Here is a 22,224-nt window from a genome sequence, read left to right as displayed (position 1 = left end):
ACAATCATACATTACTACAAAATACTAAATGTTCAGGGATATGCAGGAGTTGCGTTGCAAGGTTGAGGAACCTTTGCATGTTTGTACATGCTTTCACATCTATCAAACTTGTACATTAATAATTATGAATTTTATTTATTTTGACTCCCTTGAAAATACTATTCATGAGTGTTTGTTTTGGTTTTAAAAGTTCAAAGATGATGTAGCCATACTTACGTATTATAATTTTTTACTGTATTTGGCATTTTAAAATTAGTCGAAATTTTTTAGTAGTTTACAAAATTAAAACCATCAAATAACTTTTTTCTTAACTTGTTGAAATGAGTTACCCGTCTGTCATTTTCGTGTAAACCTATTAAAAATCTGTTATTAATAGATTTTTATCGTGAAACCTGATAACGATCCAATTAATTATCGTGTTGATTCAAAACTTGTTATTTTTATGTGTCGTATTAATGGATCGTGTAAGAAATTATCAAGTCTATTGGTAAGCACATGCACACGTAGTGGCTTCTTGTCCAGCCACGTCAAACCAATCACACCGTGGGAGGGTTCCACAATTCGGTGAATGGAAAACGTGTAAGGTCAGGATCCTTCAAATCCCTGAGGTTCTATTTGCTGATAACCCCGCGATTGTTCTAGACGGAAGCTGCATTCTCCCGAAATTTCCACTCTCTGCTTTTTTATATCCACAATTTACTCACTAACCAAACAATCGGTCGCTGCAAATCTCTCGTCCTACCAAACGCTTTCCCGCGCTAATCAAACAACTTTCTTCATGTAAGAATCTTTTCCATGTCACTTTTCGTTTAGTTTCTTCACTTGATTATGTCCATTTCTGTTCTCAATTTCTCGGAAACTCGGTGTTTTTTTTCGACTTTACCCCTATTTCTCCATCAAATCTTTCCTTTTGATTGCTCAGTTGCTAATGGTTTACTAAACTTTCTCTTAATATTATCAGATTTTTGTGGTTGCGGATTCTGAATCTTTGGTGAAAAATGAACCGAGCAGCGGATTCGAGTGCGTTCGAAGCGGTGAACCAGCTACTGAACTTCCCGGAGGCCATTGAGAAGTTCATGTTTCCGTCTCGGGCTCACGAGACCGGTAACGAGATCAAGGGTGTGTCCAGCATTCCGGTTGACATTTTGGACACTCCCAAGGAGTACATATTTTTCTTGGATGTGCCTGGCCTATCCAAATCTGACGTTCAGGTATAAATGCTTGATTTTGGTACAGTTTTTTTTTTTTTTTTTTTTTTTTTTTGGTGTTAATCGTGATCAAGAAATTAGGTTATACGCTTTGATTTAATTAGGTTGGCTAAAGCAGCGTCCTCTCGTATGAACCTGTCTTCGGATCTTCCTCCTCAAGTTTCGATTAGATTAATTATAATATTTCTTGAATCATGGGAAAAAAAAGTAGCTAGGAGATGTATGCTCAATCGGCCTTTAGGTAAATAATACATGTCCTGCACTTTTTTCTTTTGTTTTTTTTCCTGATGCATTGTGAGAGTAAACAGACTTGGTTATGCAATCCAGGTGACGGTTGAAGACGAGAACACTCTGGTGATCCGGAGCAATGGGAAGAGAAAGCGCGAAGACGGTGAGGAGGAGGGGTGCAAGTATATCAGGCTGGAGAGGAGAGCGGCTCAGAAGCTACTGAGGAAGTTCCGGTTGCCCGACAATGCCAATGTAGGAGCCATTAATGCGAAATGTGAGAACGGGGTTCTGACTGTGGTGGTTGAGAAGCTTCCTCCCCCTCCCAAGCCCAAGACAGTTAAAGTCTCCATCTCCTGAAGCGGATAGGGCAACATAAATAGAGAAATACAAGCTGGATTTCACGTGTAGGTTCTACTTCTAGCGTTTAGGGTTTTCTCTGTTAGGGCTACAATATGGATGCTACTCTGTTAGTGCTGTATTTTGGAAAGACTGGCTGAACTTCGAGTTGCTAGGGTTTTACTTTCCTCGTGTTGTTTTTGAGATTATTCAACAAGTGTCTTTCTGTTTTAAATGATATAAGCATCTTGTTTGATACGGTTTTTTGCAAAGATTGTACACAAATAAAGCACTATTCTAACTTTAATTAGTGGGATAAGTTTTACATGGTTTTAGTTTGTTTTTGACGAAAATCGAATTTAAAACTCATTGATTACAAGTAGGGAAGAATATCATTAAAATGTAGCACTCTTCTAACTTTAATTGGTGCAAGGCAAGGAAATTCTAACGTTTTCATCTCTATTTTAATTTTAATTTTTAGTTTATTTAAAATTTGACTTTCAATTTTTGACAAATTACAAAACGGTGTTCCTAAGTAACAACAAGACAATGCTGTAGAGGCTTTCATTAAAAGCCAACGGGTAAAAATGGTTATTGGTACAATCAGCTGAGTTTGAAACAAAATTTCAGACGTATTTCTGGCAAAAAATGTTAACGGTACAATATATTTAGGAGGCTCAAAACAAAAATTTCTGATGTTTTTTGAAGGGGACTCGGTCGAACAAGGCAAGGTAGGTCCTAATCGAATGACTTTCTCTTCTTTCGTGACTTTGGCTTCTTCTTTCTAGATTCCTTTTCAGCAGGAACATTATCATTCAACAGATGCTCATATTCTTCAAGACTTGCAAACGGCGATGCTCCAGACTTCTCTCGCTTCCGTTTAGTTTTGCTTTTAACATTCTTTTCGTCCTCATCCTCGTCAAAGCTGTCATCTGCATCCCCTATGTCAATGTCATCGTCTGCATCACCTATGTCAATGTCACCGTCGTCTGCATCTCCTATATCAATAGCATCATCATCATCACTCAGGCCATCGTCCGCAATGGCATCAAAGTCTTCTCCCTCCCCACTGTCCGAGGGAAGGTCCAGCTCAGCATCACTGACATTAGCAACCAAGTCTTCATCATCTTCATTGGCAACTTGGTCCAGATCATCATAATCATAGTCACCGTCTGCTTCGATAGATACACCAGCAGAATCCAGCATATTGTCAATCTCTTCATTATCGCTATCATCACCGCCACCCCCATCCACGTCAAACAAATCTGCAGCGCCTTCATCTTCAGTTGATTTCTTCTTCTTTTTCTTCTTTGGTTTCTTTGAAGAATTCATTTTGTTCATATAGAACTTGTGGAAGACAAGATCTTCCGGGGCTACATCTTCCTCGGCCAATGAGAGAATCTCGGGTCCAATTAATTGGTTGGCCATGTCAAGCTGGAACAAAAAAAGCTCAGTTAGCATTGCAGATGAAAGGGCCTAATATTTCAGCACTGCCCATAACTATGGTCCCCCATCAATCATTCGGCAGCATGAGAGAAGAAAACAAGAGAAGCAAATAAAAACAAGCTGACCTTTTTCGCAGGTTCAATTTGTGAACCGCCATGCCATGCGCTTTGCTTTGGTTTCTTCTCCATAAACTTGTCCAGAAAAGAAGCAAGTGATAGGTCATTCAGTGGGTTTCCATTGTAGACAATGTTCGCCCCAGAGAGTAGGGTCTTTGCCATGGTAGACACTGAAGGGTGCACATGTGAAGAAAGTACTGTCAGCTCCCACCAGCTCACACGATCAGCATTACTGTTCACTCATAAAGAAACGAGAATTAGAAAGTCAACAGAAAATTCAAAGTAAAAAAAAAGGGTGCAAAGTATAAGAAATCCTGCAGTGAGTTGTTATAAAAGAAAATTTTGTTTGACCTTTACTTTTTCTGTCACCATTCTTCTTCACTAACAAAGTATCCATGTGTACAGAAGCTTGGAAAAGATAACTAACCAATAAGAGGGCTCTCTGCGTCGTGGATCATAGCCTCCAGGCAAGCGAGGGCTCTCAGATGATGCTTGTGGTTGTTGCCCACCAGCAAGGGCTGGTTTGGGATCATTTTGACCTTTTGTCACAAGAAACTCCTCTGCTTCATCAGAACCTTCATCTTCAGAATAAGTGGCAGCGGACTCCTCGTCATCTTCTGAAGAATCATGGTCAGAATTGGCAGCATCATTGCTGTGCACAAGCTCAACATCAAGTTCTTGTTTCTCTGGCACAGGGGTGGGTTTATCATCAGTTTCTTCTCGAACATCTTCAAAATGCTCAAGTTCATCATCAACTGACTCATTCTGAAGCACCATGTTCCTGTGTGGGGATGGCGTAATAGAAAAGTGTTTATTTGACCATGTTGAGTAAATCTAGGGCACAGATCTCCAAAACAGGAACTGCTTACCATAACAGAGGTCTTGCTTTAAGAACTTCCGAGAGAAGGAAGAGACATCCACATGCATATTGAGGTGGCTGCTGAAGCGCAACCTGTTCAAATCAGTTATTAGTTATAAATCCACAGAAGTGCCGCACATGAGTCACCAACCTCTATTGCTCAATGCATAGTTTCCTCCAAGAAGCATACATTAACATTAAAAACTTCAAGAATCCCAGATAAATGTAGCCCAACAGATGCAAATTCCATTTTGTGGGTTTTATTAACAAGGTAGGTAACCCACAGAAAAGAAAAACGTGTAGAGCGATGCAGGACTGTGCTTGTATGTGACACAAACATAAGAACATAATAAGTGCATACCTGCAATACACGCTTTGCGAAAGCAGCTGCACGCTTCAAGTTCACATCATTTTTCATTGCCCTCAGAATAAGTCCAATAAACATTTCAGCCTAAAAAGCAAGCCATGTAAAGACAGTGAGAATATAACTGGATGAAAGGAATCAAAATTGTTGCATACTATAAAACTACCCAACTTCTGCTGAAGCTGATAATGGAGTCAAGTGAACTTTGTTGAACCCAAAAGAAGTTTCTCAAAGACCATAATCAAGTGTGATGGACAACTCGTAAGAAAGAGCACAAACCAAAAAACAGTAAAATAAAGAGTATATACAAAATTACAAATCCAGCTCCACTTGCCTTAGAAGTATTCATGGCAGCAGGAAGTAGTAGTTTTGAGTACAAGGCTCTGTAAAACCTATCACTGACGATTTGATTCTTAGACGAGATCTTATCGAGAAGCATTAATGCTTGAACTCCTACGTTAAAATTCTTAGAATGAACCTGCACAAGTGTCCGGATTAAATTCCAAGCGCAGATACAGCTCATCTACCAAGTAATGAATAGCAAAGCTCTGAGCTTACCAGCTGGAAAAGCATTGGTGTTTGGACCTCAACAATGTCATCAGCCTCATTGCTGGAGACAAAGGGAAATGCTCTATTGACTCCCTGTGAAAGGGAAGCAGAAGTAGTTAGTAAGTTCATCGGAAAATGTTTTTCTAAGCCCATAGTTTATGTGTAGCTTTTTGCTCTCTCCTTTTTTTCTTTTTCTTTTTCAGTACGAGTAACTAAAAGCTTGTAAAGGCACCAAGAGGAACATCTGAAATGACATAGCTACGTTGTTATGAAAGCTAAGGATGCATCCTATATATATTGTAGACCCAAGAAGTATTTGTACTAACCACCAGTAGAGCTGATAGAAGGCGTGAATCCAATTCAACATGAGAATCCGATGAAGTCTTATCCTCATTAGAACTGAGTGGTTTTTTAGACCCTGCTTTCCCTTTTTTATCCATCTTTTCACCAGCAGTAACTTCATTAATAAGTACCTGAAATTTTACTTTGTGAACATTCATTTTCTATTTACATAACTCGGCCATAATCATAATGTATTCCAAAAAAATGATCATACTGCAATGATATAAAGGATGTGTATTAGGGACAGAAATCGTAAGTGTGATAAATCAGAAATATAATCAAAAGATGATACGGTTCATCATTACCTTGAAAAGTGAAAAATAAACATCGACTAAACGTTTTGCAACCTTTGGTCCATCTCCTCTATGACTTAGACGCATTTGGCTCAAAAAGTTAACCTGCATATGTAAAAGTTTTGTTCAACAAGGTTCGTAAGTTGCACCAATTCAAAGTGAATGCAGGCAGTATAGTGACATTTTGAGTTCAAATCCATGGCTCTTAAGTACTAATAATTTTAATACACAAATTAGCAAATTGGATGTAATCAAGAACAAGAAGAAAATTGCTAATTTTCTATATTAAAATTCAGATTAATAGATTGTCTACATGTACACATGCTTCAGACAAAATGGGAATGGACAGAAACATTAAATACTGATGCACTTTGGCCATAGGGTCTCTGACAAAGACATGCGTGCTCATGTGTAAACATGTTAAGAGGAAGAATACCAGTGTCTCATGATCTCGTCTAGAAAAGGAAAAGAAAAGGTTCTGCTTCGCTTCATGATGTTATTGTCGGATGTTCTCACTGCCTAATTACTTTGGTAAGACAGCTTAAGCCTTTGCATATAACTTAATATTTCAATAACATTTTATGGGCAAACAATCAAACAAAAATGTACTGTGGAAGCTGAAACAAGTAGTAGTGCTACAAGCTTGGTCCAGATTGTGGTAGCGATTAGACTAATAGTAGTGTTATCTTTATGATAGGACATACTGCATGATATTTTGCTTGTGAAGTCAAACGTGGGCGAAAGAGAAAAGAGTCCACCTCATCAATCACCACTGCCTGTTCAAAGGAGGTCTTAGTATAAAGATGGGATGCAAAGGCACCAAGATGAGACCCACAAATTAGATTTAGCGCTAAACAGTTGTACCTTCATGTTTGGATGATCAGACAAAAGGTTTGATAAGTGAAAATCAGCATCAGAAGCGCCTTTATTTTTAGGATCTCCCAGCTGTAACAAAACCAAAAGAAAGAAAGCAGACAATGAAGCAAGTTGATAGTTGTAAGGGAAAAAATAGGTATATGAAGGTAGGTGAAGCCAAAATCCTCTAAACTTACTTTGTTAACTAGTGCAGACAGTAATCTGCGCTCCTGCTCCGATTTATTCTTTAGCAGCACATATATAGTCTGAAAGTAGTTATTTGGATAGGAAAGTATGAATCAAATTCTCACATCAGCATAATATAGATGCTACGAACAACTTCACGTGCATTACAATTAAACAAATAAACTTAACAAAAGATATTGATTAAGTTTCATCTTTTCCTTTTGTGGTAACTTTAATCTTGTTTTTCTTAAGCAACGATTAAATTTCATCTTTTCATTTTGTGGTAACTTCAATCTTGTTTTGCTTCAGCAAAAGTTAAACCTCATAAAATCATATGAGTAAATGATACATCACACTTATCGCTTGTTTTTATATCAAACAACATTGGAAGAGAACAGAGAATAGAAAAGATTTTATGTGTAAATTTTTACAACAATCAACCTACATATTAATTGTTACTCGAGCCTTAACTTTATATATAGTTAACCAATATCTGAAACAATAAGAAATGATAATATATATATATATATACACACGCATATTTTAACAATCATGCTGCTCAAATTTCAATTTGATTATTGTTTTAAAGAGGGGCATGAATTGTATTCAAAAAAAAAAAAAAAAAAATTGACTAGAGAAAATAAATATTGAAAATTGTAACTTCAGGAATAACTGGAAACAAACGAACATAAAAGGGGGTTTTACACAGGGAGAAAATTAACAAAAGGAGAAAAACGGAGAAAACTCCAACCTTCAATGCCTTGTTTTTTAGTTCAGGTAACATATCTTTTGATGCTTCCTCAAGAGCAAAAACATAGCGTTCATACCTGAGAGAGAGACATTATACATTCTTGTTAAAACTAGAAGTAATTTTCCTTGAATGAGTGAACAATCTTCAGCCACCAAGTTTAATCCATTAGTTTTTTGGCCATGTATGCTATTAGAAGTAAAACAATTCATTTGATAAGATTGTGGGGCAAATGGAACAAAGAACAAAAACAAATACCTTTGTTTCAAGCACTCCTCCCAATACCATAGAAGCAGAAGAGAATAACCATCTTTTGTCTCAGGAACATGATTTAATGGCCGCTGTAAGAGGTTCTTAAGCTTACGATCAGGTAACAAACTGGCAAAGAGAAGCATGTATGCAGATCAGAGCAAAGTAAGAAGCATAAACTCAGAAATATGAAGTCAAAGTTCTAAAACAAACTTAAGTGGACAAATAAATGCCGTGGATGATTACAAATCACAAGGGAAATGGGTTCTTACTAGAATTTACATCATATCAGTTATCATGTTTAATATTTTTTACTCTTTCCTGCTTGTTAAACCATACATGAGCATTATTTTTTGTAGGAGTGTCAGACCATTCATCATGAAACACGCCAAACTAGAAAACCAAAAAAATCACTTACTTCATGGAGCAAAGAAGGATGATAAATACAGTATAGCATGAAAACATGATCATTTCTATAATGAGGCACTGAACCACTTCTCAATTTTTGTAGCATGGTCATGAATTGATGGTAGTTTTGGATGGGCTTGTTTAGCAGTACAAACTTTTTTTGGGGGTTTGATGAGAGGTTCATTTTCTTTGCAAGTGGAGTGCGTTGTTCTTATATCTATACTTATATATATATATATATATATAGAGAGAGAGAGAGAGAGATAGAGAGAGAGAGAGAGAGAGAGAGAGAGAGAGAGACAAAGAGAGAGAGAGAGAAAAAGAGAGAGAGAGGGAGGGAGAGAGAAAGAACCTTGTAAGAAACAATTCTCTCAATGCTTCAAACCCTGCAAATGCATATCGCTTTCCCACTTTTGATGTCACCATTCCTACAACAAACAACCAGTTCCAATAAAAGAAAGATTCAACAAAAAAAGGATAATCAAGGTCAAATAGAAAGATTGAATCCAGACGCGGCTTCCAACAAAACCGAAGCAATTTGTCAGATTGGCAATTTGATATGAATCAAATTAAGATACTCTAAATTGATTCTAGTAAATTAGCCTCAGATCAAATGTAATCTAGGTAGAATAACCGGAAGAATTTTTCAAATACAAATGACTAACTACAAAATGAAATATTACCTATAAGTGCATCAAGGGACCTCATATTGGCAATGGGATTATCCCCAACCAACACTGAAAACGCCGATATCTTATCAGAAGCAGTCCCTGACCTCTGCGTAGTAAGCAACAGCTTGATATCCCCACTCTTCCCCTTCGAAGACTCGTAGTCCGCTACGTACTGCGCCATTAACCTCTCTCCAAGCTCTCTCTTCTTTGCCACCACACTATTCCATTCCTCCGCATTCTTCACCTCCACTTTCTTCCCACTCGCAAGCACTTTACCCTCCAACTCCTCAGCTTCCTCATACCACACTCCCAAGTTGTTTGCCGACATCAATGGCAGCTTCGGGAGGTTCTTGAACTTCTCAAAGTTCCTCGCTTTGTCCTTGTTGCTGTTTTCTTCCAGTGAAGAAAGTGTGAGTTTCGGCTTCTGGTTTTCATTGGGCTTGAAATTCGGCTTGTTTGGCTTCTGGGTTTTGGTGGGGTTCTGGATTGGAGCTGGTTTGGACTTCTTGTGGGGTTTTTTGGGACCGGGATTGCGAAAATCGACATCATTGAAGCCGGAGGAAGGGAGAGAGGAGGCGAGGCCGAGAGAGGAAGCGAAGGAGGCTACGTCGGACCGGAGGTGCTCTATGTCTTCTGGGTTGCTTGCGGATTTCTTTGATTTTGAATCCGCCATTGTTGGCTATGGAATGAAGCTATACCAGAAAAACAGACGAAGGGTTGGGGATAGTTGTAGGGTTTAAGAAAATGGGTTTTGGATTTGGATCCGGGTAAATTTAAAAGTGGACCACAATCTGATGGGCTAGGCCATTGTGGGCCTATGACTGAATTTGATGGTAACCAGAGGTGTACTGCTAGTGTGTATTCATGTTTTTTTTTTTTTTTTTTTTTTTTTTTCTTTTCTCTTTTCTCAGGATCTGGTATTTTTTTTCATTTGGAAGTAAGAGGTTTCAGGTTCGAATCTCGTGGATGACAAATTTGATATCAAATTAGGTTGTTTATTGTGTGGCTTATCCGAACTTCCCCTCCTCTTAGTGTAAAAATATCGATGTACTTAAAATAAAAGAAGTGTGTTTCGCATTCGTATTAGGTGCTTGTTGGGCTCTCGGGGATGTAACTAAAAAATAGCATCAGAAAGCAAAGTAGTGATTTTTGAGTAAGGCGTAAAATAGCGACTTTTAAGTTACATGAAACAAAGTTTGATTGAAATCGAATTTTAGAGTGGCTAAAAATTAGTATTACAAATTAAAAGAAAAAAAAAAAAAGGGCAAAACGAAGTGAAAAACTCTAAACCGGTGGATCATTGACTTTTACAAATCCTAGCCTTTGGTATAATCCAACGGCTGAAATATTACAGAAGAAATCTTAATCGTCCTCCTAGGGTTTTTCACTCGCATCGTCCCGTAGATATAGCGAACAAACTCGCCGCTTCCCACTCTTGCAGCCTTGTCTCACTCTCGCACACAAAACCCGCCGGAGGCAATTTAGGGTTTTCCTAAGCTCATCTCCCTCTCTCTCTGTCGAAGTCTAGACGATGGCTACCACCGCCGCAGCACCGCGTCAGCTCTCTCAGAAGGAGGCTGACATTCAGATGATGTTGGCCGCCGAGGTCCATCTGGGCACCAAAAACTGCGACTTTCAGATGGAAAGATACGTTTTCAAGAGACGCAACGATGGTATGCATCATATTTCCTCCTTAATCTTCCTCAGATTTACTAATTTTTTATGCTTAATTTTTTTGGTAATATAATATGAAATTTCAGATTTTTTTTATTATGTTTTTCTTGGTTTTATGGTGTTTCAAATGGTGGGTTCCTTCTAATTTTAGCTGAAATGATCGACAGCATTGTTTGGTATACTGGGTTTATGTGTGTGTGTATGTTTATATGTGTTTGATAGATCTGGTGTACACTACTATAGCTTTAGTGTTATTTGTTCTTGTTGGTATATTTTGTTGTTGTTATTTTCCTTTGAATTAAAATTCACACGTTTCCCTATTCAAGCAGCTTCATGTGTTGGTTGATTTTACAAAATGAAATGTCTGTGTTATATCGATTCGTTGCTGTAAAGGGTATCTTTTTATTTTGTATTGCACCGGTTTGTTGTAGATCTGCATGGGCCTGCAACTGTATAATTTGTGTTGTGTGGCGATGAGTTAGTTGCGAAGTGCATATGCGCTATTCTCTGTCAATTTTTAGCTGTTGGTTTGTTAGAGGAACAGGGCCCTCTACTACTGATTTAGTTCTCAATCACTGATTTGGCCATTTTCAGGAATCTATATCATAAATCTTGGGAAAACATGGGACAAGCTGCAGCTGGCAGCCAGAGTGATTGTTGCGATTGAAAACCCAAAGGATATCATTGTACAATCAGCAAGGCCATATGGTCAGAGAGCTGTGCTGAAATTTGCTCAGCACACTGGTGCGAATGCAATTGCTGGCAGGCACACTCCTGGTACTTTTACCAATCAGCTTCAGACATCATTCAATGAGCCCCGTCTTCTTATTCTGACTGACCCACGAACTGACAGCCAGGTTATGATCTTCTTTCATTTCTAGTGGTTTTTGCATTTTTTGTATATGTTCATTTGTAGACAGATGCAACAGTAAAAATGATAACATTAGCTATGAAATTTGAATTGTAATTTATCTGTGATCCTGTATGCGATACTAAGTGGTTCTTTATTTCCCCAGTCCTGTTCTGCTTGTGTATCTCAGTGGGTTCTAATATTATTTATGTATACACAGCCTATTAAGGAAGCTGCTCTTGGAAACATACCCACCATTGCTTTCTGCGACACTGATTCTCCAATGCGTTACGTTGATATTGGCATCCCAGCCAATAACAAGGGCAAGCACAGCATTGGATGTCTTTTCTGGCTCCTAGCAAGGATGGTCTTGCAAATGCGTGGTTCGCTTCTACCAGGTCACAAGTGGGATGTTATGGTAAGCATAGGATACCACTGCTGAACAATCTTTGTACATTATTTGTAATTGACTAGATGGCTGAATTTTAGAATTGTATCTAAACTTCTCATCTTCGTACGAATTTCTCGCTGCAGGTTGATCTGTTCTTCTATAGAGAGCCTGAGGAGGCCAAGGACAAGGAAGAAGAAGGTGCAGCAATTGAGTACGGAAATGATTTTTCTGCACCTGTTGTTGGTGATTGGTCTGCCCCAATATCTGATGCTCAGTGGGTAACGGATGCACCTGCACCACCCATTGCAGCAGCTCCTGAATGGACTGCAGAAGCAGGTTTCATCTCTCAACCTTTGCTCTTGAATTGTCGCGCTTGTGTTGTTTATATTATGTACCTCTGTTCCTGCTGCTTATTTTTCTTCCAACTGCTATTGTTACCGTGCTATATGCAAATGGTCCATTTTCTGTGGTTAGCTCATTTCCTCGTGGATTCTGCTGGATGTTAGAAATATTTATGCTTGAAACCTGGAATTCCTTAGAACTTCGTTGTTCGCCTGTCTACCTATTCTGACTCATCCCGTTTATGTTTTGCAGCACCAATAGCAGCAGATGGATGGGATGCGGTTGCTCCACCACCACAGGCTCTGGCTACTCCTCCCATTATTGAAGGTGGTGCTCCCGCCGCCTCCTGGGATTAAGGAAATTTTGGTCATCACAATGTGTTGAATCTTTTGTAATCGGCTAGATTTTCTTATATTTTTGGGTTTCGGAAAAGGGATTGTGATTCCATTTTGAAAAATGGATTGGTTTTTAAACTGTCAAAAGTTGTAGAATTGAGTTTTCGTGGTATCTTGACTTTGTTATCCTTATTTATATATATATGCTTTCTATTACTTAATCAACGATGCTATCCGCACCAACTTGTTTACCCAGTCTATATGGGATTTTCTAAGTTACCCGGAGTATAAAATGTACAAGTAGAGATTTGCCTACTTTTTTGTCTTTTTATTTTAATATCAACAAATGATATTATCTACATTAATAGAGAGGGATGAGTTTAATTTCATAATGTCTTGGTAATAATGTTGTTCAAATTTGTTTTTGACGAGAATCAAACTTAAGACCTCTCATTTATAAGTGAAGAGGAATACTACTAAATCATAATACTAAACTTGTTTAATTTGTTTATTTGAAGCGTTGTTTTTCAGTTCCCGAAGAAATGAGAGAGAACGTTAGCCTCAACAGTCTCTCCCTTCTGATAGCTCAACCCTCCGTATCCAGTGTTGAACGTACATAAACGGTTGTTCGTATTAGAGACATGAATTCCAACTCTATACGTCCAAGTTGTTGGTCGGAATTTGATGCGGGGGAGTAGATCGACCGAAGGGCTATATCCAATTCGATCAACGTTTCCTCTTCACTTCGCTTGCTTCGAATTCTATTGGCTTTTCTTAACATTTGCAACTGATGCCCTGTGACTTTCTTTGACATTCGCATACAAGTGTAGATGCAGTCCAATAGCATAATGCTTTTCAAGGAGACAAAATTTTGGAAAATGGTTTTCAAACGCCCATTTCTCCTTCTGAGCACCTTCCTTTTTCCTTGCCTTTAGAATGAATAAATCGAACGGAATTAAAGAAATTGCATAGCGAGAAAATGGGTGTTGCGGAAATCACTTCCCTGGCACTAAATGATGTGAACATCAGCGCTGACGTGCACAAGCAGGCAATACAAAGTTTGCTCGACAAATAAACATGCAAAAGAAACTGAAACGAAACAAAATCCGAACCTGCATATTGAATCGAGAGGAGGAAATCTGTTGTTTATCTAATAATATTCACAGGTACCTAAATTTTGAGAACTATACGAGCGCCTTATTGCTACTTATCTTGACAATGGACCATATGACATGGTAAACTGTAAAGTCTACCCAAGAATTAGTTTTCACCTTGAAGAATATATTTCTCAGCAAGTCCCAGTACTATGCTCTTTTGGTTGATGATATTTTTACCATTTATTTTCTGTACATGAACCCAAATCCTTCGGACGGGTTGAGTTAAAGTTATGACGCAAAACCTTATAGTTATCTTCAAAGAAACAGCAACTCCCCATTAGCTACCCAGCTCATGAAGCTCGCTGAATACGGAGTTGTCATATTATCACGAGTGACCTCCGATTCACATTGCTCCTTTCCCTAATAAATCAGGAAAAATAAAAGACATTAACAATTGAGTAACACGGGTACAAAGATGACAAGATTTAAAACCGTTTAAAAGGATATGGAAGTCTATCAAACATCTAATGGAGATACCGGCTCGGTGGAAACAGAAACCAACTAATACTAAAATTTGAAGAATACGTAACGTCAATGGATAAAGTCTTGGGTCCAACTCCTTTCCTCTTAACTTTGTTAAGCAAACTAGCCATTGCCAATTGGTCACTGAAACTAAGGATGCTATGACGGAGGTCTACTTGCACAAGTGCAGCAGAATGGTATAACCAACTACTCTTCCATCTTTTCTTCAGGAAGTCTGATAATCTTTTCTAAATAAATGCAAATGGTACTCTATTTCATGCCAACTCCAGCAAAAAGATAATAATAGTTTACCTTTCTCATGGATCCAGATTCACTTGCAGATGTTCTCGTTTCAACCTTTGGTCCGTTCACAAGATTCTCCGATGAAAGGCTGGTCATAGACCTACTGTCAATCAATTGTCAGTTCTCAAATCTTGAAAGTTCACATGACATATTGGCAAGTCTAATCTGCATGCTAATTTTGAGAGGCTAGGAACAAGTACCTTCCACATATTTCTTCACAAGAATTTCCCGATGAGGACAGCCAGTCCACATCCAGAATATTTGACAAGTTGCAATCATCGTCATGTTCATCATAAATGATATGATCACTCTGGAGGCATTCGTCTTCTTGCAACCCACAAAAAATCTGCTTGCGAGGCATTGAGGGAGTAAACCTACAAAACCAATTATTAGACCAGAAAAAGGATTCATTGTATAAAGATGATCAAGCATTCAATTTATTGGCTCAGAAAAACTAGAACTGTTTTTGTTTGGCCATTAGAAACCTGATATGGTTTACAACAGCTACTCTTGGTAAACAAGTACACGAATTGCAACGCAAGCATACCTGCAATCGGATATATCACTTTCACAAGTTGAGATTGCTGGTGCAGACTCTGAAATCACTCTGTTACTTCCTTGTGCAATTTCAGACAAAGGTTGATTTTGCGCAACTTCTGTACTTGTCATAGGTGAATCACTTTCACCAAGAATATGGCCCTCGGATAGTGACCTTTTGATAAACGACCTACATACATAGAAATTCGTCTTGAATCTCATTAGTAGAGCAAGCCATAGGGTATTTATTCCTCTTGATAATATCAAACAAACAGAAGCTGCATTATCGATTTTTTTTTGTTTTTTTCTGTTAATAAGAAACCTTAATGTTAGTTTACACATAATTCTCATAGCCATAAGCTGAGGATTATTTTGACCCTAAACATCATGCACTGAGATCTCAGATACCCAAACTTAAAAGTGAAAAGTCTTTTAGGCCCAACATAGCCCACCACCATCACCGATATTATCCCCACTAACCACCTATTACTAGGTGTGGGGTTTTATCGCAAAAGGGCTAGGTGATATAAGTAGTGAACCTCCCACGTGTAAAATGTGTATTCCATTGATATGTGCGCGCGTATATATTTTCTTCTTACAATGGTGTTCTCCCTATTTCGACTGCAAAGAACGAACACATAACATTTCATACAATAACACTATCATCAGCAAAATTAGGACCATACCTCCCAACATTGTTGTGTTGATCCGAATTCAATTCCCACAGTTGTGGTTTACCAGGTTGTGGTTGAAAGTACCCTAGGAATCTGCACAATTATATAGTGAAATAGTGCACCTGTTAGCTTACACTACTCAAACGGAACCGGACCAAGTATATCAAGTACAACATGCAGGGTCCTCAAGATTTCTTTTGAGCAGAAAACAAATACAGCTATTAACCTGTTAATAAAAGTGGCTCAATTGAACTTACACATTAATAGCATCTTGTTTCACACTGTCCACGTAGGCATTACTGTAAAACCGCTGTAGAGTTCTAAAGAACTCCTGGGACTGAGTTGCTGCCTTCCACTGGCCTCTAGTCTCAGAGAATATCTGTTTCAGGTCAACAAGGAAAAAAATCAGTGAACAGGTGCTGAAGTTAAAAGAATTACAATAAAATCCAACAAGAAACATAATAATCAACCAACTCAATAAGGCCATTTATATGGCCAAGGTATAAGGGAAAATCGGGGTAGTCACACTGCCTCTTTAAAACCTGGATCAAGTCCCCCGGTCTTGCCTTGAGCCTGGCACCTACTAAAATAGGTGACCATCACAGAGTTCCAACTATTTAACTGAGACCGAAATCCAGAATCTCACGGGGAGGACCCACCAGCAAACAAATATAAGATACAATAAATGACTTCAAGGTAATTTAGTTACAGTTACCACTTCCATCTCCCCAATTTCAATCCATTACGCTCTTCGTACTTTTATTTATTAGATACCCGCAGTGGAAGTTGAGATCTAAAATCATGCACGTTAAGTTCTCTGTTACGGGTAATGTTTAGAAGGGTTACCTTGTTATGAGCTGCAGAACCGCCATATTGTAGTGCAAGTACGTCTCCCATTGTCTCATAAACTCTCATCAAGTCCTCAGCCAGAGGGTTATCCAGATCAATATCCGGAGATTCTATAAATCCTAAAGCATGAAGCTGATGTCCAAGAGCAACTAACCCAAAACAATATTGGGCAACGTTTGTGCGATCTAAACAGTCTATGCAATTGGTCCTCAGGACTCCCTTCTGAAACATCATGGATGTGACATTGCAATTCATGTTTGCATCATCCCCATCACTGCCATTGCTAATCTCTGTTTCTCGACTATCAGCATCCTCATCTTTACTTGAACAGCTATGCGACAAGCAGTCATCGACATCATCATTTTTCCTGTATCACCTCAAAGTTGTCAGCACTTTAAATAGCGTGCAAGTAATTCTATACATGCATACTTTAAAACACCTACTAGTGTATACAATGATAGATAAAACTACTGAACAATGAAGCATATAACAAGGAATACCAAGCCGAAAAGCAATATCTTGACAAGAACTTACTCAAAGCCAGATAATCCCACAGGCCTTAAATTGGGGGTTACTTGACAGTAGAAGATTCCAGTCAATCCCACTGCATATGCAGCCACTTTTCCGAGATGTCCCAATACATTGGTAGCTTTACTGTACATGAAAAATTATACAGGTTCAATTAATCCCAACCGTACTTTTAAGTACAGACGTTCGTTCTACCTATAATAGGAAAAGGGAAAGTTAAGTACCTTCTGGCATGATGGTGCAGATCCCAATGGAGAAACCTCAGACGGCTCTCTTTTGGTAAACTCCTATTAATAAATCTGATAGCATGTGAAAACTCTGCACAGAGAATAGTTTCTCGAGGCTTCTTCTCATTTGTCTGGAAAGAACGATCAATTATAGAAGGAACAAAGATTGGAAGAGAGTTGGAAGGACAATCAGGTTTAGATTAGCATTCATATACAAGGATAGAAAAACAAGAAGCATTGACGCCCGTAAAATAAACAAGTGCTACCTTAATCAGATTCACAATAATTATTGGGTCTCCATATCTCTGGACAAGATTTTCAAAATGAAGTCTTGTGGCCTCGTAATTATGATCCTTCCTTGATACTGGCAAAAGATAGAATGTCAGTGGGACATATAATAACCACAGAGAATAAAACAAGTGGGTTCCGCAGAGTCATACATATTATATCAGGTTTGATATTTAGTCGAGAGGTTTCCTGGGACCAGAAAAGGGGAATTGAGCCTCGGTGCTGCACAACAGAACTTATTCGCACTGGGCGTCCTTCAGGAGCATCTTCAATAACAAGCTGTTCTGTCTCAACATCATTAGCTACTCTACCTTTCTCATTTACACCTCGCTTTAGATATCTGCAGAGACGGGCATGCAAATGTATATTTCTAAAGAATATAGTATAACCATTAATTATTACAGAAAACAGGCAATAGCAGTGTCCAAACCTGGTGCCAGCAAAGTGACGTGAACGTCTGGCAATGAGGGTCAACTTGAAATCCCTGCCAGATACTGAAAGATCGACCTGGACACCGAAGCATGAAGCCATTGAAAATATTACCAAAGAAGTACCGAAAAATGTGCATAAAATTTCCTCAAGAAAAACTATAAAGGATGAGATCCTGGGTTAATCACTACACGGTCATAGTCATGGGATACCCATGCAACTAACCACAAACAATACTGTTTGTGTATCTTAAATAAGTAGTGCCAATAAAGGATGTAGTGTTCTGACCTGTTTAAAGAATCCATACACTAAGGCAACTGTCCATAGAGTATTCTTCAGACAATATCGGATTCCACGCGTCAAATACTCATTCCAAACAAACATTGTTTCATAAAGGGGACGTCCTGTCTGATTATCACATAAGTTCTTTTGTAGACTAGACATAACATTGTATGAATAGCTGAAAAAGAAGTCCTTTGTGAGGTCCACCGAGCATAGGAGCTTCTTGTATCTATGTCAACAAGAAAAGGAAAACGAGGAGTAATGTACATAAATTATTAACCTAATAATTTAAACAAATCGAAAAAAAATACTGATGAAACAACTATTTGAAGTAAAGATATTAACCAAAAAGGGGAAAAAAGAAGAAAAGGAAAGTGATTTCCCCACGAAAAACCTGATGATACCTTGCCTCACTATATTTACATCATAACGGCAATGAAGTTTGCCCCTGCATATTGCAGGAAATGAACTGGAAAGGCAGGTGGGAAAAGCCCCTAAAAAGCAGTATTAAAAGCAAAGGATCTAACAAACAAGATTACATACTTGCCAAATCAATAGTCTATAAGATTCATTATTTGCCTTATCTTAGCAAAGACAAGCTAAGGTAGCCGAAGAACAAGAACCAAGTCTGAATCGAGAAGGTCCACATCATTAATTTCGCATTGAAGGGTGTATTAACTATTGACAATGGAGTACAGAGATTACCTCCACAGTGAAGAACTTTCTATTACTATACTAGCCATACTAGCCAAGTTAATCGAAACCTAAATAACGTAACACCATGGCACGATTCTTATAGATACACAAATTGGCAATTTAAATTATGAATACTACTCTCTTAAATCGCTTTAGAAGTACCAAGTACATATTACATTTACATGCAAAATGGATAAAAGACCTGTTCTCATCATTCTTAGAATTGGCCAATTTTGACCGCACGGCAGGGTTTGGAACTGGAATCATCTCGCTCTTGGAAATTGCATAGATCGTATGGCCACAAATTGCACCAATTTTCCTTCTTTTAGTAATAAGTATCATGTAATAAGGTCCCAAAAATTTCACGAACCCTAAAATCAGAAGAAAAGATCTTTAGATTTTAAATTAAGAACACAAAAGATGTGCAAAGGTATAAAACCATGCAAAGAAGTCTTACCAACGATACCGTAACAAACAGTGATAAATTTAAGTCCACCCATCGACTTGTTTCCTTCATGTATCCGTTTCAGGAGGTCGTAGCACTCATTATCCGAGTATGTTGCAGGATCTTCAAGAATGTTTAACTCCGATTGATCCAATCTGTCAATCTTTAAAATCCTCCAAAAGGTTCTGCATTTGTCCCTTCCTACCAAATAAAAATTCTGTTGCATACAAAAGCGTCATTAATAATCGGTAGGCTCAACTATTGGCACAACAAAGAGGTGAAACAAACAAACCGAGCAACGAATTGACACACTACTTTTTCTATGTTCCTAAAATGAGAGCAACAAACAGACAGCTTTCAACAACCAAATCCATTAACATCCACTTTCTCTCCAAAAGAGTTGAAAATACACGAGATTTCCGAATCAAACAGGAATGGAAGGATATCATAAGGAAAATATTCAAGTTTAATTGCCCCGAATATCCAATAATGAAACAAATTTAGATTGACAGCAGATCAAGATTTGCAAAGACTCCTGAGTCCTGATGCAGTACAAGAAACTAGCAGATTCAATACCAAAACATATCAAGAAATTCGCAACGCTAAAGGCCAATGTATAAGAACACAAACCAACTAATATTACAAACCCAAATCATGAAGTTGACTAAAATTAGGATCTTTGCAATCAGCGCAATGGCGTTCTATGATTTATACATACAGCCAACCCCACTTAGTGAGAAAAATGCTTTATTGTTGTTGTTGCAATCAAAAGCAAAACTTGAAAACTGTTCAAATCTCAAATATTTGTGCCAAAATTTAATTGAATGAGTCCAAAAGCATCCTCCTTCAAGTCAAATCAAGCTATAGCAAAATTCATATCATGCATTCCTTCAAATTAAAAACAGATCAAATCTTAAAAACCAATAAACATAAACATTATATGTAACAAAAACACAGTACCGAGCGAGTTTCGTAGAGCTTGAACTTCTGCAAAAAGCAAGAACTGGGTTGTTCCGGGTCGACCCGGTTAGGTGGCAGCTGCCCTGTCTCGGAGTTCATGATTTCGGATCAATCCGAGCCTCAACAAGCCCGGGCCAAAGAGCCTCTTGCTTTCAAAACCTCTGTGTAGAACTTTAAAATTTCAAAACGCAACTCCCTCACCGCCCAAAACCTCAAAATTTACACACAGCACATATACAAACATATACATATATAGAGCCAGATGTTACACAATGAGAGTCAGAGAGTCAATTATTATATATATGTATATATATGTTTCTGAAATTCAGAGTACAACAAAGTTTTGAAAGTGCAAAAGGGCAAACAAAATTACAAACAAAAAAGCTAAGAGGCTGGCAGAAGAAAGAAACTCTCTTTCTCTCCTCTCTCTCTCTCTCTCTCTCTCTCTCTCTCTCTCTCTCTCTCTCTGAAAGTGTCTGACTTTGTGTTTTGCTTATGAAGCAAAGCAGACACAGAGAAAAGCTTCTCTCTCAGATCCTCAGGAAAACAGAGAGAGGCAAGGACAGCTTCCGCTTCTGTATCCACAAAAAAAAAAAATATTAACAATAGTTGATAATAATGCCTCATCTCTTTATATAATATAGTAATATACACATTTTTTTATTTATTTAAAGAAAATCTGATATTTTTTTTTTTCCTGGTTTCTTTATTTTCTTAGAAAATTCGTGAGCCGCCGAGTCAACTCAAGATTTACCATTTTTATTTTTATTTTGGATTTTTATATGGTAATTATTGTGAAATAAAATAATGGAAAGACAAAAGAAAATTATTTTATTTCCTGTGTTTGAGGAATTTTGTCTTTTTGGCCTGTGACTGCATATTTTATTTTCACTTGACTCGAGTGGGGGTGCAAGGGACGTATTCCCAATAATTATTCACTTTTTAAAAGGAAAATAAATATTAAATCAGGAAGAAAAGAAAAATAGTGAGATGATATCATGGGGAGTGAGAATATACTAATAATAATATGCTGCCTCGTTCTTCTTATCAAATTATTTCACAAATACATATGTATTTGTATTCGAATTCTTATTTCTTGATTCTTGTAAATCTCAAATACATGTACATTGGAGAATTACATATCTACTTGTACTAGAATACTTGTTTATTAAATTTTTTTGACTTTTCTATCTCAAATATGTATATTTTGTTTTTGTAAGAGCATCTCCAAAGGAGAAATCAAAATGTTCACATCAGTAATGACAACAAAAAAAAGACAGCATTAGTGTTTTCCAACCACAATATCAATTCCTATGTGGCATGTGGTTGACAACAAAGGTGGTTGCTGTTAAATTTGACAATTACTTCAAATCTATTTTTAGTGATAAACAAATGTTTTTCATCATTATTTATTATTTTTTGTTTTAAAAATACTTATCTCTATTAATTAATAAAACTCTCTTTGTCAACCAAAAAAGAGTGAAAAGACAACATAGTCTTCTATCACAAAAAAAAAATGATGAGCAATAATGTAATTTTACTGTTTTTTATTGAAGCATCACCTATCAATGATGTTAAAATACCTCCAATATTTAAAAAATAAAATAAAAACAAAAACCTCTCACTCCCCCACGTTCTCTCTCTCTCATTTTCTAAAAAAATGTGTTCACACACACAAAATATGTAGGCAAATACTAGTTACAATTATGAAAAGTAGTAATGTAGTAAATAATAGTTTAAATTTGACATATTGAATGGAGAACAAAATTAAAAAATAAAAATAAAATGTCATATAAACCTTCAAAATTAAAATTTACATTTAAAATTTGACACACCTTTGAAAATAGTCTAACAACTCACATTTAAAATGTCTCAATTTAGGAGAGCAAGAAGACACTAGTATAAGTTTATTTTTTTAATCAAAATATTTATTAGAT

General features: G+C 37.4%; 4 protein-coding genes across 4 annotated transcripts; 2 read left to right on the top strand and 2 right to left on the bottom strand.

The window, feature by feature from the left end:
• Positions 1 to 645: 645 nt before the first annotated feature.
• Positions 646 to 2,074, top strand: LOC137708882 (17.4 kDa class III heat shock protein-like). Its single transcript, XM_068448042.1, has 3 exons — positions 646 to 780; positions 962 to 1,211; positions 1,536 to 2,074. Exons 2-3 carry the CDS (start codon positions 999 to 1,001, stop codon positions 1,791 to 1,793), a joined length of 471 nt encoding a protein of 156 aa, XP_068304143.1. The 5' UTR covers positions 646 to 780; positions 962 to 998; the 3' UTR covers positions 1,794 to 2,074.
• A 248-nt stretch (positions 2,075 to 2,322) lies between these two features.
• LOC137707604 (protein SLOW WALKER 2-like) lies at positions 2,323 to 9,567 on the bottom strand. Its single transcript, XM_068446509.1, has 16 exons — positions 8,871 to 9,567; positions 8,540 to 8,615; positions 7,789 to 7,908; positions 7,534 to 7,609; positions 6,794 to 6,862; positions 6,606 to 6,686; positions 6,446 to 6,517; positions 5,754 to 5,846; positions 5,433 to 5,579; positions 5,116 to 5,199; positions 4,892 to 5,035; positions 4,555 to 4,644; positions 4,204 to 4,286; positions 3,762 to 4,115; positions 3,344 to 3,566; positions 2,323 to 3,206 (listed from the first exon to the last, which is right to left on the bottom strand). Exons 1-16 carry the CDS (start codon positions 9,529 to 9,531, stop codon positions 2,511 to 2,513), a joined length of 3,069 nt encoding a protein of 1,022 aa, XP_068302610.1. The 5' UTR covers positions 9,532 to 9,567; the 3' UTR covers positions 2,323 to 2,510.
• A 681-nt stretch (positions 9,568 to 10,248) lies between these two features.
• Positions 10,249 to 12,671, top strand: LOC137707626 (small ribosomal subunit protein uS2-like). The gene is made up of 5 exons (XM_068446539.1): positions 10,249 to 10,531; positions 11,127 to 11,389; positions 11,603 to 11,800; positions 11,917 to 12,109; positions 12,368 to 12,671. The coding sequence occupies exons 1-5, from the start codon at positions 10,390 to 10,392 to the stop codon at positions 12,469 to 12,471; spliced, it is 900 nt and encodes a 299-aa protein (XP_068302640.1). The 5' UTR covers positions 10,249 to 10,389; the 3' UTR covers positions 12,472 to 12,671.
• An 869-nt stretch (positions 12,672 to 13,540) lies between these two features.
• LOC137708421 (phosphoinositide phosphatase SAC2-like) lies at positions 13,541 to 20,878 on the bottom strand. Its single transcript, XM_068447499.1, has 16 exons — positions 20,288 to 20,878; positions 19,340 to 19,544; positions 19,085 to 19,253; positions 18,193 to 18,415; positions 17,906 to 17,982; positions 17,628 to 17,815; positions 17,454 to 17,551; positions 17,185 to 17,318; positions 16,967 to 17,086; positions 16,430 to 16,799; positions 15,841 to 15,962; positions 15,596 to 15,676; positions 14,920 to 15,099; positions 14,573 to 14,746; positions 14,382 to 14,472; positions 13,541 to 13,967 (listed from the first exon to the last, which is right to left on the bottom strand). The coding sequence occupies exons 1-16, from the start codon at positions 20,384 to 20,386 to the stop codon at positions 13,863 to 13,865; spliced, it is 2,436 nt and encodes an 811-aa protein (XP_068303600.1). The 5' UTR covers positions 20,387 to 20,878; the 3' UTR covers positions 13,541 to 13,862.
• Positions 20,879 to 22,224: the final 1,346 nt, after the last annotated feature.

Source organism: Pyrus communis, chromosome 11, assembly GCF_963583255.1.
Source record: "Pyrus communis chromosome 11, drPyrComm1.1, whole genome shotgun sequence".
In the NCBI taxonomy this organism is placed as follows: Eukaryota; Viridiplantae; Streptophyta; class Magnoliopsida; order Rosales; family Rosaceae; genus Pyrus; species Pyrus communis.
Note: the sequence above shows the minus strand (reverse complement) of the source record. Positions and strands in the feature narration are given on the sequence as shown.

What these genes read in the sequence shown, in the direction of transcription:
- LOC137708882 (XM_068448042.1), top strand. Translation starts at nt 999, where the DNA reads ATGAACCGAGCAGCGGATTCGAGTGCGTTCGAAGCGGTGAACCAGCTA. An exon ending in TATCCAAATCTGACGTTCAG is followed by an intron (nt 1,212 to 1,535) that starts GTATAAATGCTT and finishes TATGCAATCCAG; the next exon opens with GTGACGGTTGAAGACGAGAA.
- LOC137707604 (XM_068446509.1), bottom strand. Translation starts at nt 9,531, where the DNA reads ATGGCGGATTCAAAATCAAAGAAATCCGCAAGCAACCCAGAAGACATA. An exon ending in CTGCCATGAATACTTCTAAG is followed by an intron (nt 4,645 to 4,891) that starts GCAAGTGGAGCT and finishes CTTGCTTTTTAG; the next exon opens with GCTGAAATGTTTATTGGACT. An exon ending in AAAGCAAGACCTCTGTTATG is followed by an intron (nt 4,116 to 4,203) that starts GTAAGCAGTTCC and finishes ATCCCCACACAG; the next exon opens with GAACATGGTGCTTCAGAATG.
- LOC137707626 (XM_068446539.1), top strand. Translation starts at nt 10,390, where the DNA reads ATGGCTACCACCGCCGCAGCACCGCGTCAGCTCTCTCAGAAGGAGGCT. An exon ending in TTTCAAGAGACGCAACGATG is followed by an intron (nt 10,532 to 11,126) that starts GTATGCATCATA and finishes GGCCATTTTCAG; the next exon opens with GAATCTATATCATAAATCTT. An exon ending in TGAATGGACTGCAGAAGCAG is followed by an intron (nt 12,110 to 12,367) that starts GTTTCATCTCTC and finishes TATGTTTTGCAG; the next exon opens with CACCAATAGCAGCAGATGGA.
- LOC137708421 (XM_068447499.1), bottom strand. Translation starts at nt 20,386, where the DNA reads ATGAACTCCGAGACAGGGCAGCTGCCACCTAACCGGGTCGACCCGGAA. An exon ending in TGTATGGATTCTTTAAACAG is followed by an intron (nt 17,983 to 18,192) that starts GTCAGAACACTA and finishes TTCGGTGTCCAG; the next exon opens with GTCGATCTTTCAGTATCTGG. An exon ending in CAACACAACAATGTTGGGAG is followed by an intron (nt 15,100 to 15,595) that starts GTATGGTCCTAA and finishes CTATGTATGTAG; the next exon opens with GTCGTTTATCAAAAGGTCAC.